The sequence below is a fragment of the Neomonachus schauinslandi genome, chromosome 9 (genome assembly GCF_002201575.2).
Source record: "Neomonachus schauinslandi chromosome 9, ASM220157v2, whole genome shotgun sequence".
Classification (NCBI taxonomy): Eukaryota; Metazoa; Chordata; class Mammalia; order Carnivora; family Phocidae; genus Neomonachus; species Neomonachus schauinslandi.
In genome coordinates this window covers 102167866-102182652 of record NC_058411.1, presented here as the reverse complement: position 1 = coordinate 102182652, position 14787 = coordinate 102167866, and the positions used below count along the sequence as shown (strand labels likewise).

General features: G+C 36.3%; 1 protein-coding gene across 3 annotated transcripts in view; it reads right to left on the bottom strand.

The window, feature by feature from the left end:
* USP3 (ubiquitin specific peptidase 3) overlaps window positions 1–14787 on the bottom strand; it is a 110243-nt gene that overhangs the window by 63608 nt on the left and 31848 nt on the right. Inside the window, exons 2-3 of one of the 3 annotated variants that reach the window (XM_021694046.2) lie at window positions 13962–14081; window positions 11055–11186 (exon numbers count right to left, since the gene is read on the bottom strand). The exons of 1 other annotated variant lie outside the window; for it this stretch is intronic. In XM_021694046.2, coding sequence (XP_021549721.1) covers window positions 11055–11083 — 29 coding nt within the window. In that variant the 5' untranslated portion in view covers window positions 11084–11186; window positions 13962–14081. The remainder of the gene's footprint in view (window positions 1–11054; window positions 11187–13961; window positions 14082–14787) is intronic. One more of the 3 variants, XM_021694047.2, reaches the window with a different exon arrangement.

The window sequence follows — 14787 nt, the reverse complement described above, 5'->3', positions numbered from 1 at the left end:
CTCGATCCCGGGACTCCAGGATCATGACCTGAGCCGAAGGCAGTCGCTTAACCAACTGAGCCACCCAGGCGCCCCGAAGGACACTTATTTCTAAGATTATAACTTTTATACTCTGAATTTACCACACTATGCAAGTATTATTTGATGATGATGACGTTAAAGGAAAGCACCTACTTCTATGGGCCAAAACTTCTAAGAGTGCCTAGCATGTGGTAGAGATCAATAAATGTTAGTTTCCTTCCTTTGTGTAACGAAGAGCTGCCTCACAGCATGGGCTTCTCTAGCTGCCCACAACACCTTTTGATTTCTTCTTCCTCCCAGGCCAAGAGGTCAAAAGAAAATCAGTAAGAAAAGTCGAATATAAATGAGAATTTAAATGTTGTCTGGCTGCCTTAGTTTTAGCTGAAACACTGCTTTCAAATTGGAAACTATCCCACTAATACTGATATTAAAAACTCCCAAGGTAAACAGAAGGATTTAAAGTACACAAGTTCTAAAAATCTCTCCCTGGTTTACAACTGTGTTGAAGCCAATCAGTCAGAATTATACTCACCTCTAATACCTGAAAAAAAAAAATACAGTCACTCTTTCCCTTCAAGAAGATTTCCAAAGCTTGTAGATTAGTCCTCTGAAACTTGGAATGCATTTCCCATTTTGAAATAAATGTTATAAAATATGGTTAAATGTTGTAAGGTGAAAATACACCTGGTTCCCAAAATGTAGTTGAAGTAATACTATAAAGAGTTGTATTCCTCTTTGACTTCTTTCTGTACTGCTGTCACTGAGAAATTGTGATAGGAGGAAGCCGGTCAGAGTTCAGATAACCTGATTAGTACTTCACTAGGAGAGGCGGTCCAGGGTTTAGCATCTCATTCACATAGGACTTCATGTGTCGAACAAACAAAAGTCAAGAATTACGTATATTATACAACAAATTTTTAGGCTATTAAATTTACACTTAAGAAAGTTTTTGTTTAGGGGTGCCTGGGTGGCTCAGTCGGTTAAGTGTCTGCCTTCCACTCGGGTCATGATCCCAGAGTCCTGGGATCAAGCCCGCATTGGGCTCCCTGTTCGGCGGGGTGTCTGCTTCTCCCTCTGCCCCTCCCCCTGCTTGTGTTCTCTCTGTCAAATAAACAAACAAAATCTTTAAAAAAAAAAAAAAAGAAAGTTTTTGTTTAGTGATTTTAGATGATTCTTCAAGTAAAGACAACCTCTACTTCTAATAGGCTACTTGTCAGAAAAGGAAAAGGTTCACTTTTGTATTTAGAAAAAACAAGGAATTGTTTAAGAAAATCTAAGTAATTTGAACATTAAAGACAAAAAATAACACTTGAAATCATATTAGTGATGTCAGACAAAGAAATAGGATATAAAAAGCAAGGTAGGAAGGGAACTGGTATCTTTCTTTACTTTTAAAACCTTGAAACAAACCACACTATCATCTTGGCTATGTGAAGATTAGTCTTAAATCCAAATTCCTTGAGCCAAAAATGATCTTAGTTTTAAATTACTTTAAGCCAATAGTTAATAAAGAAATTAAGCATACAGTATGGAATTTACATGTACACTGATGTTAAGAAAAAAAATTAATTTTACTACCTTGCACTAAAAGAACATACTTCAAGTAGCAGGTAAATTTTCGTAAGAAACAAGTTATTTACACTACTATATAATTAGGGAGGTAAAAAATGGATAAAATCACAGCTTTATTTCACATTCTGCTTACGCTAAAAAAGAACAAAATAAAATTGTCCAATTTCTTGATTACATTGATTCTTTATGTGTATACTTTCAGGTTTTAATTTATTTCTAATTTCTCACATCTAATCATGTCTAATCCTTTCTACTTTTCTGTCTATAATTTCCCCCAAACGCATCTTTTTTCTCCTCCATTTCAACTAGCATTCTATTCCATACTTTGGTTATTTCCTTTGGTGTGATCTCCCTCACTCTACCCCCTTATACAGTGATTTTCAAATCCACAGATATGTATAGCCAAATTAAGGTATAGTATTTGATGGTCCCACAATGTTAGCCTTACTTATATTTTCTTCTCTCTCACCTTTGCCTCCCAATCTTCTCTTTCACTTCTGTATTACCTGCTTTATATATAGATTTAAGCTTTCATCTGGGGTGGCGAGCTCAGGGTGGTGAGATCAAGCCTGGCACAGGGCTCCACCCTCTGGATGGAGTAGGCTTGGGATTCTCTCCCTCTGCTCCTCCCCCTGCTCAAGCTTGTGTGGCTGCGTGCATGCACACTCTCTCTCTCCCTCAAATAAATAAAATCTTAAAAAAAATTCCTCACTTGGTCATCCCCAACTGTGCTTTTTTTTTTTTAAAGATATTTTTTATTTATTTATTTGACAGAGAGACAGCACAAGTAGGCAGAGTGGCAGGCAGAGGGAGAGGGAGAAGCAGGCTCTCCGCTGAGCAGGGAGCCCGATGCGGGGCTCGATCCCAGGACCCTGGGATCATGACCTGAGCCGAAGGCAGCCGTTTAACCGACTGAGCCACCCAGGTGCCCCCCAACTGTGCTTTCTTTCCCATTCCCCAAAAATGAAAATTTACAGCATGACTTAATCATTTTCTTATCCTAAAATTTAATGTGGGTTTATTTTTTTTTTAATTATAACTTTAGAAACACTTCTTTCCTATTTTTTTCCCTGCACTATATATGCCCCCTCTAATTCTAAAATGCAAAACACTAGTCTATTAAGGAGAAATCTTCAAATTAGTTTCATGAGGCATCTAATCAGGTTAAAAAATGAAACAACAAAACTGAGCATCCACCACCCCCAACGTATTTATACATGTTTCTATATAAAATTTCATATATAAGTACATCTAAATTAATGTGTATAGTATAAAAAAAGAAACATCTTAAAAGAATAAGCTAGAGGTGAAATAAACTATTTGAAAATGTCCTATTTAGGACATTTTCACACTATGATTTAACAAATATCTCAAAGTATAATATACACATAGGGTGAGTTTTGACATTAATCATAAGAGATATAAATTCATACTTCTTGTAGCTTAAGCTTTTTTTCCAACTTATCAAATCTGACTAGTCTGTGTTTTTATTAGAAAGTCAGTATTTTTACCTTATCATGTGTTTAATGAGCTCAGAGTAGGAAAGCCTGTCAGCCTGCCCTTTTCTTGTTCACCAGTATTTGTGTTCCTATTATTATCATCTTGTAGGGCTTGTTTGGTAAAAATCTTTTGTATTTAAAAAAAAAATTTTTTTTAAGTAGGGTCCACACCTAGCGTGGAGCCCAACACGGGGCTTGAACTCATGACCCTGAGATCAAGACCTCAGCTGAGATCAAGAGTCAGATGCTTAACTGACTGAGCCACCCAGGCACCACTTTTTAATTTTTTTGAGTAGGCTCCACACCCAACATGGGGTTCGAACTCACAACCCGAGATCATGAATCGCATGCTCCACCAACTGAGCTAGCCAGGCCCCCCATTTGGTAAAAATCTTTTAAATAGTGTATCCATTTGATGAGGGTTGACTTGGACAAACTAAGTAATTAATCCATGTAACTAGATAGACTGCAGTATACTGCAAAATGAACAAGGGTGAGAGCTCAACAAGTGAAGCTCTGATTCAGGACATTCTGTGTCTAGTTCATGACACATCACCACCTAATCAAAAGACCCACAGGCATCAGGTATATTATTGGCCAAAACTTTTTTTTTAATAAAAACTACCAGGGGTCTCTGGGTGGCTCAGTTGGTTAAGTGTCTGACTCCTGATTTCAGCTCGGGTCATGATCTCAGGGTCCTTGGATCAAGAACCCCATCAGGCTCCCCGCTCAGCGGGAGTCTGCTTTCTCTCTCTCCCTCTGCCTCTCCCCCTGCTTGTGCTCTTGCCCTCTCTCAAATAAAAATAAAAATAAACTTTTAATAGAAGTTCTATATTTTCTTTCCACCCCTTCAAGTGCATTATTTTGGAGAATGATGGCACTAAAAACTAGGTACCCAGCACAGAATAGGTGCTCAAAAAATATTTATTTATTGAGTAAGAGCCAACACATCTGCTATTCTGTTTTTTCCGGATGCTGTTCCCATTCTGTTTGCGGGCCGTCATGTAAATTAGACTCTCAAGTAAAAATTTCAAAGGTAAGGGGCGCCTGGGCAGTTGGTTAAGTGCCCGACTCTTGATTTCGGCCCAGGTCATGATCTCAGATTGGTGAGATCAAGCCCCCCACTGGGCTCTGTGCTCAGCAAGGAGTCTGCTTAAGATTCTCTCTCCCCCTTTCCTTCTGCCCCTCCCCCTACTCATGTGCATGCTTTCTCTCGCTCGCTCGCTCTCTCAAATAAATCTTTCCCAAAAAATTCTGAAGGTAAAAATGTGGGGGGAGGAAGGACTGTTTATAATACCAAATTTTCTTCACAAAGGATCTACAGCTTTGCTTTGTGTCTTCTTCAATACATTTATTCCTACACCTAGTTTATAGTTTTATCATTATGTTGAATGTTTGTTTTTTTTGTTTCTTTGGTCATTTCCATTTTTTACTGATGACTGCTAATAAAGAGAAAGCTATTAGTATTTATATATTTATCATATATCACCATTTCAGAATTTTTTATTGATTCTAGTTGTTTTCCACTAAAGTCTCCCTGAACTTCTGTGCATTCTATTATATAATTTGAAAACAAAATTTTTTTTCTTCTTTTCCAATATTTATACGAATTATCTCATTTACTTACTGTCTTATTTCAATGGCTAGAACTGCCAAAATAATGTTTGAGAATACTGACAGGTAAATGACTATAAAAGGTATTCCTGTCTTGTTTCTGATTTAATGGAAATGGCTTTAGTACGTGATGCTTCCTTTTTTCCTCTGGTTGTCGGAAAACTATATTTTAATATAGTTTTTTAATATAGTTCCTTTTATTTCAATGTTATTGGTGTTTTTTCTTCAGAAATGGCTATTTATAAAGGTATTTTTGCTTGTAATGGTACAATAATCTGGGATTTCTTTATGACATCCTGATACAAATAATGAACAGGTTGGCAGATTTCAGGTGAAACTAACTCAGTAATATGTAAGTTTTCTTTTTGATATATCTTACTGAGTTATATTTAAGTTTTAATTATTTGCAACAAAATATTTTAATTAGTGAAACTGACTTATTTCCTTTTTGGAGTTTCAGATTTTTGTCTAAAGGTTTTGAAAGTTTCATAACATTAAAATACTCAATGTTAAATTTTAATAGTTTGAGGCTGCAACATCTAGTATAATAGCTACTGCATTCTGAAATACAGAAGCCCCATGTGGTTGACTTCAACAAAACAAATTAAAACATTAAATTCCTGAGTCCCACTAGCCACTTTTAATTGCTCAACTGCTACAATATTTTATGGCACACACACCCAAAACAGAAAAATCTCTTCCTTAGCTTTAAAATTCTAAGGTTGTTTTTCCATTCCTATTGTTAAGTGCTATTGAAGTTATAAAGACCCATATCACATTCTTGAAGAAGTAAGAAAATATTCCCAAACCAAACCTTTCACCACCTATCTGAAACAAGAAGCAATCATCATACAAATGAACCTGATTTATTATGCAACAGTAAAGAAACAAGTCCTTTAATCTACTGGCTACAGTGATCTTTATTTATTTTTAAAGACTTTATTTGACACAGAGAGAGAGAGAGAGAGCACAAGCAGAGGGAGCTGCAGGCAGAGGGAGAAGCAGGCTCCCTGCTGAGCAAGGAGCCTGACATGGGACTTGATCCCAGGGTCCTGGAATCGAGCCCCACATCAGGCTCCCTGCTCCGCGGGAAGCCTGCTTCTCCCTCTGCCACTCCCCCTGCTTGTGTTCCCTCTCTCGCTGTGTCTCTCTCTGTCAAATAAATAAAATCTTTAAAAAAAACCAAAAAAACAGTAAGTTGTAAATCCCCTCAAAACAAAACGAAAACTTTTACGCAAAAAGTACCCCTCAAGAAGAACAATGGCGGGTCTGTCATTAAGTTTTAAATTCCTTTTTGTTCCCTTGCATAATATTGTGACATCCGAAGGCAAATCTGACCTCTGGTTTTATTATAAAAGATAGAATTACAGGAAAAAAAAAAAAGCCTGTATTCTAGTGACTTCATCTTTTCAAGCCAAGGAAAGTTAAAACCCAAAAGAACTTACATAGCAAACTTATTTTTAAATTCTCTTTTACTAAATTCTGATGTACTGCCATCAAATAAGCCAATTTTGGAAAATTAGAACAACAACTGCAGAGAAAACCTATATCCTTTTTTTTTTTTAAAGATTTTATTTATTTGAGAGAGAGAATTAGAGAGAGAGAGCACAAGAGGGGGGAAGGTCAGAAGGAGAAGTAGACTCCCTGCCAAGCAGGGAGCCTGAAGCGGGACTCGACCCCAGGACCCCAGGACTCCAGGATCATGACCTGAGCCGAAGGCAGTCACTTAACCAACTGAGCCACCCAGGCGCCCCAGAAAACCTATATCCTTTGTTGAAAGCAGACAAGTACTAGCTTATTAAGGAAGAGCCTTTCATGTTTTCAGACCACCTCTACTGAAAAAGTTCTTTTTAAACTTTAAAAATACTGTTTTTAAATAAACAAAACTCTTCCTGTTCTCTAATCTTTACAACACTGAAGATTTGTACCCAAATTGTTTATAAAGATAGTCTAAAGATTTTCCCTTTTACTTTTCTCTTTTGAGAGCGAGCGTGTGTACACACGTGTGAACAAGGCGGGGCGGGGGGGGGGGGGGGTGGCAGAGAGAGAACCTTAGGCAGGCTCCACATCCATCGCAGAGCCCAACATAGGGCTCAAACTCACGACCCTGAGATCATGACCTGAGCCGAAATCAAGAGTTCCATACTGAACCCAGTGAACCACCCAGGTGCTCCATTTTTTTTTTAACTTTTTTCCCCTCCTTTTTAATATTTAATCATAATTTCCTTTGAAAATGATTCGGTATCAATTTAAGTCCAAAACTAAGAACTTCATTTTTATTAGTTTTAGTTAAAACTGGTATTTGTTACAGGTGTTTAAAATCTGAAATACAGGGGTGCCTGCATGGCATAGTCAGTTAAACATCTGACTCTTGGTTTCAACCCAGGTTGTGATCTCAGGGTCTCAGGACTGAGCCCCATATGGGGCTCATTTGCTTGAGTTTCTCCCTCTCCCTCTGCTCCTCCACTCCCTCCCCCCGCCCCGAACTCTCTCTAAAATAAATAAATCTTTTTTTAAAAAATCTGAAATACAAGTCTTTTTTCTAGACAAACTGATTCACATTTCCTAATATGTCTTTGTTTGATATAGTGCCTTAAAATATTACCCTGCCTAGTAGTTTAATTTTGTATTTTTCATTTTATTTTTTTATTTTTTATTTTTTTAATTTATTCATGAAAGTCAAGAGAGAGAGAGAGAGGCAGAGGCAGAGGGAGAGAAGCAGGCTCCCCGCCCAGCAGGGAGCCCGATGCGGGACTCGATCCCAGGACCCCAGGATCATGACCTGAGCCGAAGGCAGACGCCCAACCATCTGAGCCACCCAGGTGCCCCTATTTTATTTAGTTTTAATATTCCTTTCGTATTTTTGTATTCTCAGAAATTCGGTTACTATTGATTATCGGATCAGAGTCGACAAGACTATGTCAGATGTCAAAAGTTTTCTGTTCAGCATTTTAAAACTATTAATTCCAAATGTCTATGTAAGAAATCAGATAAAAGTTCCTAATTTTAATCATAGTTTCTTTTTGATACAATAATGTATACTACATACATTTTTACTGACTGGAGAGAGAAGCTGGGGTGGGAGGAAAGGAAATACTACTTAACACATAATAAAAGTGAACACTAGCCCTTGTGTGAACATCTTGAGGAGATTTTCATTTTTATAGAAATTCATTTTATAGAAATCTTCACAAATCAAATTCCAATTCTAGTTAATAAAATGAATTTCTATAAAAATGAAAGTCTCCTTTAGGAGTAGGTTTGTGTCAAATCAAAATTACTCCTTTTGGTATTGCTTTCCCTCTTTTGAAACAGTGACCCATTTTATGTTGTTCTGTTTGGTCAATACGTGCTTCTTCCGGATGTCCTGTTTATGTGAGAAGTGAAGGGAACTGCTCTGCAGCAGAGTGTCCCTCTTGGGAGGTAAATGAAATAGCTCACACAAGCCACGATTTACGTCTTCTTTGAGAAAGATGTTCTGTGGTTCTTTAGTCCTCCAGCATGATCAGAGGGCAAATATTACAGATTTGGTGTAACCTTCCCCATTTTTGGAAGACATAAATCAAAATACAATCTTTCCAACAATACAATATATTGCCTACTCTGCACCAAACACTGAGTACTATGGAAGATGTTATCTGATATATGGTTCCTGCAGTCCCCAAGGACATTTACAAAAACCTAACGTGCAGCAGGAAATTACAAGTATCCTAAGAACTATGAGTTTAGGAGAGATTACATCCAGCTACAATTGAAGCCGGGAGGAGGGAAGTGGGGGAGAGTTCAGTGGTAACTTCACGAAGGATATGCTAAGATAGGAAAGGGCAGGGACTCTTGGAAAGGGGAAGTAAGGACAAACTCTAAGCCTCAGAGCATGTTTCAACTTCTTTAGAGCAGAGAGCACGTGGAAAAGGAGCTTTAAAATTAGATAAAGTCAAAAGATTTTGACAACAAGCATAACAATAATCAAATAGGTTAAAACTAATGCACCAATATTTTACCTCGGAAGCAAATCACTGAGTCTAACCATAAGAAACTTATGTGCAAGGAAACTTGATGAACTGAAGTGAAATTACTGAAGCATACTAGAAAATAACACACATACACATTCATACAGAAAGAAGAAATCCTTTTTCGTTTTTTTCCTAATCATGCTGAGGTGTGAGGAAAATGTTAATTTAGACTATAGCTTTATCAGTTTGCAACTATCGCAGATTTCTTTTAAGGCATCAGTATAATCCTACAGGGTGATTCCCTGGCATTTTGTTCTTAAACCTACAAATGATACAGTAATGTGACCAGCTGCAGTTCCCTTCCTGCATTTCAGAAGCTCTGAGTGTCCACACACTTGCAGCTCTGTATAACTTCACACAGAAGACTGGCAAATGGCCAAGAAGCCTCCGCCATGGTGTATATTCCCCAAAGTTCAAGATCTGCCATTTAATTACAATTCACCCATGAAACCACATGTACTTTTGCATATTATACCAACATAAAACAAATCAAATTCCAATTCTAGTTAATAAAGGTACTCCTCCAAAATGCAGAAAGTATAAAGTATATTCTTATAAATGAAGACACTGAAGTACGTAACCTATATTTTTAAAGAGACCTATTCTACTTCATTAAGATAATTTTTAAAATTTCCTCAGAGTTACTGTTTCCTCATAATCTCACCAATTGCAAGAAAACCCACGGCAAACTTGTTATAGCAGAGATTTAACTGTATTTCCAAACTTCCCCATTTAGCATTTCATGCACACTGCTAACTGAAAATCAAGAAGAATGAATGTTTTCAACATCGGGTACATACAGGTTGACATGACTTAGAACAATGATTGTGAAATTATACCTAAAGAGTGATCTTAAATTCTGCTCTCTAAAAGTAAGTCTTAAAGAAACATATGGTTCTGTCAATTAGGTAGCTCTGTCATTCTAGTATTTAAGTTTCCTGAGGGAAAAAGGGAAAAACTAATGAGAACACTCTAACAGCCTGGCTAATGCTCACCTTTCATAGGAAGGAGCATTTTACAAGAGCAAATGACAATAAACTGAGCACTAGCCCGGGTATGAAAATCTTGGTAAGATTTTCATTTTTATTGAAATCGTTATCTACCTCTCGCTTCTCTCTCTTCCAGGTCTGGACATCTTCCATGGAAAGAGTAGTGGTCTGAATGACTAAACCTTAAGATATTTCATTTAATAGCCACAAATTAATAATGTTAAACCGTTAAAAATTGTAAAGATAGGAAGCCACTCTTTCTTCCTTTTGATGGACATTTTTCTACAATACAATAATCAACTAAGAATAATTAGAAAAGATTAGCACGAAACTCCAGTAGAGTATAAATCAAAAGTGATTAAATTTAGACTTTAAATCCTCATTCCTGTCCTGTACTGCTTTCGTGTGACATTTAAGGGCTGGATGGCCAAAAAAGATCTCCAAAGGGATCTTTCAAATGGCTTTTTTCCCCTTCAATCTCAAAAACCTTTTAATTGAGAGTAAACGGATTAAAGAATTATTCATTATAACTTACTAGTCAAGGAAAAAAACTTGCTTCACACTGAAGTTAAAACTGCAAAAAACACTGACCTTCTGAGCATACCAAATGAATATGAATTATTTAACATTACTGTAACCTAAATAACCTATTTCTAAGTAGTCACAAAAATCGATGCTTATTTCATTGTCATTTATATGAAACAGACATGCATATTATATTACAAAGAAAGAACAGGGCCTCCAATCTCCTTTTAAAGGATGTGATACTTTAAAAAAAAAAAAAAAAAGCCTGAAAGGCTACACATGAAATTCTTAACATTTATCTACAGAGGAGGAGACGAGAATGGATCTGTGCTGGGAGAGGGGTGATTGTCAAAACAGTTTTTAAACCAAGAAGTTACGTTTTCAAGATTACATAACAAAATGTTAACTGGACAATTAAAACATGGGCTTGGGTTTTGTTTTGTTTTGTTTTGAACACGAGTGTTTATCTTATTATTCTTCAATTAAAAACAAAATAAGAAAAATAAAAAGAATTATAAAGAACAACCACAAAGAAATACTTTTCATTGCCCTGAAGCTTATCAGGATGGACAAGGAACAGAGCGGGTGGGAAAGAGGAGGCCCAGAAGTTGAAGGGAACAATGCAGAGAAAATCTGAATGAATAAAGACAGGCATTCCTGATAGCTCCAATCCCCTATGCATCCTAACAAAACTAAAAGGAGGTAATGGCTGTAGCAACTGGTTCAGAGATTGATGGGGGAGGGGAAAGAGTGAGGGAAACGAGGAAACACTTGCAGACACTGAGTAAGGAATATCATCTCCAGAAAATATTAATACTTACCAGTAGGTACTGTAGCTACTGCAATCCATACACACTGTATGCTGAGGTTTATCTTGCTTTTCTGATTTCTTATGATTAGTTAAGGGTACTTGTGTATCTTCATAATGTTTTTTTGCATGGCCATTCACATACCTTAAAACCAAATAAAATTTTATTTTAATCTAAATATTGCTTTGGAAGTTAAAATAGTAGATAATAAAATTAGATGATAATCAAATTAGAATGAGAAAGAATTCCTCCTTATAAGAGCATTCAATCCTAAAGAGCATTCAATTAGTTAGTGATTAAGCTTAGTGCTTAAAATATGCTTTTTTGCAATCAAACATGACAGTCAACTTTTAATTACACACAAGATTAGGGCCAGGCAAGGAAAGGCTCATCTATGCCAATCAGTTTCAATATCACGACAATTATCACTTATCAACTCCTTTGCTGATGCTTTTGCTATAGCTTTGTTCTTTTTTTTTTTTTTAAGCTTTTCTCAGACTGCTAACCAACTCAGGTTATTCTCAAAGGCAAGATTTGTAAACTAAATCACTCAACCACTTCCCACAGGGCCACAGACTGTGCTTGGACTGGCTGTTTATGTAAAAGGTGAAAGTCAGACAGGGAAACAGGATAATCTTCTCTTTCTCATCAATATGGCTTCAGATATTTTATTCAAATGCTTAAATAATTAGCTCCACTCATATGTAAACACGTTTGTTTAGAAACAATACAAAGTGGGCGCCTGGGTGGCTCAGTCGGTTAAGCGACTGCCTTCGGCTCAGGTCATGATCCTGGAGTCCCGGGATCGAGTCCCGCTTCGGGCTCCCTGCTCAGTGGAGAGTCTGCTTCTCCCTCTGACCCTCCTCCCTCTCATGCTCTCTGTCTCTCATTCTCTCTCTCGCAAATAAATAAAATCTTAAAAAAAAAAAAAAAAAAATAGAAACAATACAAAGTACAAATCATCTTAAGCTTATATAAACTATTTCTTTAAACGGACAAAGATAATTAAAGGTTGACTATATTCATAACAATTTTCTAACACTTTCTATCAGATTTAATAAATCAGTGTATTACAGAAAGCAGAATGAAACTGAAATAATGCATATGGCGCACACACCCAAGTTCCTCCAAACCTCCACCTGAATACTGTACAATGTTGTAACTGGCCAGTACTATGAAGACCCTTATAAAACAAAACTTCCCAGTTCCTAGAAAGTTGTCAATTTACAGAAGGCAAGACCTTATTGAAAACTCAGTCAAAACAGATGTTGGTCAAATGGTACTAAAATAAACATACTCAGAGAGTTAAAGTAATGTTTTGTCATGAGGCGCCTTAATTATACCAGGAGCAACACTCACCTTGGGGAAAGTAGAACAATTGCGGTAGAGGGAGGACAACTTCAGGCCCAGCCTCTACCTTAGGAAAGGTGGAAGCATTAGGGGCACTACTAACCTCAACTTAGATTTTGATGTTTTTTCCCCATTTTTTCATTATAGTAAACATAACCAAAAATCGTGTGTATATGGGTCCTCTGTCCACAAAAGTAAAATCAATTTTAAAATAAAATAATGATTAAGAGTATAAGCTCAAAAATTAGACTGCCTGAGTTCAAAAGTAGCTTTGTCACATGCTGGCCACGTGAGCTTAGATGAGTTACTTAACCTCTCTGCACTTACATTTTCTCATCTGAAAAATGGAGATAATAGTACTTATATTTCATGAGTTGTTAGGTGATTAAGAAATTCATGGCTCAGAATGCATAAATGAATGAATACATGTTGGTAATTATTTTATTCATGTTTTCCTTTATATGCTTAACTACTATTTATTCAGAATTCGAACAATATAATTGTTTAGAAAGTGGTCATATTAAGCACATACATTGCGTAGGTCAAGAAACACCCAATACTTAATTAAAAAGGTAAACTCCAAGGCATCGTATAGGTTCCATATCTAATCGGCTCAATTTCCTATGCTTATAGAATTTATACTGTGCCATGAGAAACAAAAGTAATATTTATAATGAGCACCTTCAAAATCAAAGAAAAAGCAATACTGAACAATGATAATAAGGCACCTACTTTTAGGTCTTTGAAAACTGATCATCTGTACATAGTACATATAGTTCATTTAGCCACCACACTGTAGAGTCTCTAAATGTACTAGATGTTTAAATGGTTACTGTAGGTGTTGCTGAAAAGTAATTAGTTTATTACTGCTGACATTAAGATTAGTAATATTTTGGCTAATATTCAAATACATCACTCAGAAGTTAACAATTATGTATAAACTGGATAAATATTTCCCTCATCTAATTTTAGATTTTAACTGGGCAATCTGGTCTAAAAAGGAAAAGCATCAATATATATGTCACAGATTTCTAACCATAATCACAAAAATTTGAAAAATAAATGGGATGATGTCGTGAAGGCCTACAGAATATACAACTCAAACATGCTACTGATAAATTGAAGGAAAATCAATTTAAGACTTTCTGCAGAAAACAGGCCTAGAATTACTGAAAAATCAGGATCCTTGGCAATCAACATCCAGGGTCACATGATAAAAGAAAATTAACCAATCAGCTCTGTAAAAAGAAGATCCAAATGCAAGCCACTCCCATTATCTGTTTAATCTACTTAATCATATTTCTCTGAAACTACATTAAATTTCTAAATTTAAGACTGCTTACAATTGGAAACAGACTACCTACAGAGTCTAGAAATTTTTCAATTTATTTTTCCAAAACCTACTTAGAGAACTATTTGTCCCTTGCTATTAAGAACATTAACCTCTCCAATTTTTGAGAGTTTGTCAGGTCTTTTTGTTGGCATATGACCTTCAAGATTTAGGCCGTAGAGCACTATGAGACAACTGGAGAACAGAACTATATAAATTTTATTGCATATAATTCTCACCTCTCAAAATCTAGGAGAGGAATCTGTCTCTTCAAGTGCAGAATTTAAGTGCTTCTACTTTTCTTCTTTTTTTTTTTTTTAAATGTTATCTGTACAAAGTATTTTCAGGTTCCCCAAATCCTAGAGATTTCAAAACCACAACAGCCACAATTAAGATATGCAGTTAACATTTTCCAAAGGTACTTTTAAGTGTACATGGAAAAAATACTCAATTCCATGGCTCAAAATGTGAAAAATCAAAAGTTAACTGAACACAGATGCTCTCTTCATGCAATGAGGGTTTAAAAATAACAATGGGGAAATAGTTCTAATAAATACAATGTAGATTTCAGCCCGTGTGACAGTATGATTTCCCATTCCCTTGTTGCTAAGCTATACTTCTAAGTAAATTCAAAGTGGATTTTCTAAGTTAAAAGAGCAATAGAAATAAATGTGCTGTCAAGCTAAAAGAATGCAAAGGGTGATATTTATTTGAGTTTGAGTTCGAAGAAAAAAGTTCCTAAAGTATTTAAGTAACATCATTTTGAAGCCAAGAAAGGGGAGGAAATGCTCAGGCTTGAACAAAATTTGGGGGGTAGGGGGTGTTAAGTCCCTGGAAAACAAAAATATCTTAATGGAACAATGAAACATTTGGTACATTTTCGACAGCAATTAGTAATGAACTCCACAACGAGACCGTTTTCAAGGGAATTCCTTTATAAACATTTTGTTGTTTTGTTTTCAGAAGAATGATGTGATATCTGGAATTTGATTCAAAAATCAGTAAAGCGGGGCGCCTGGGTGGCTCAGTTGGTTGGGCGACTGCCTTCGGCTCAGGTCATGATCC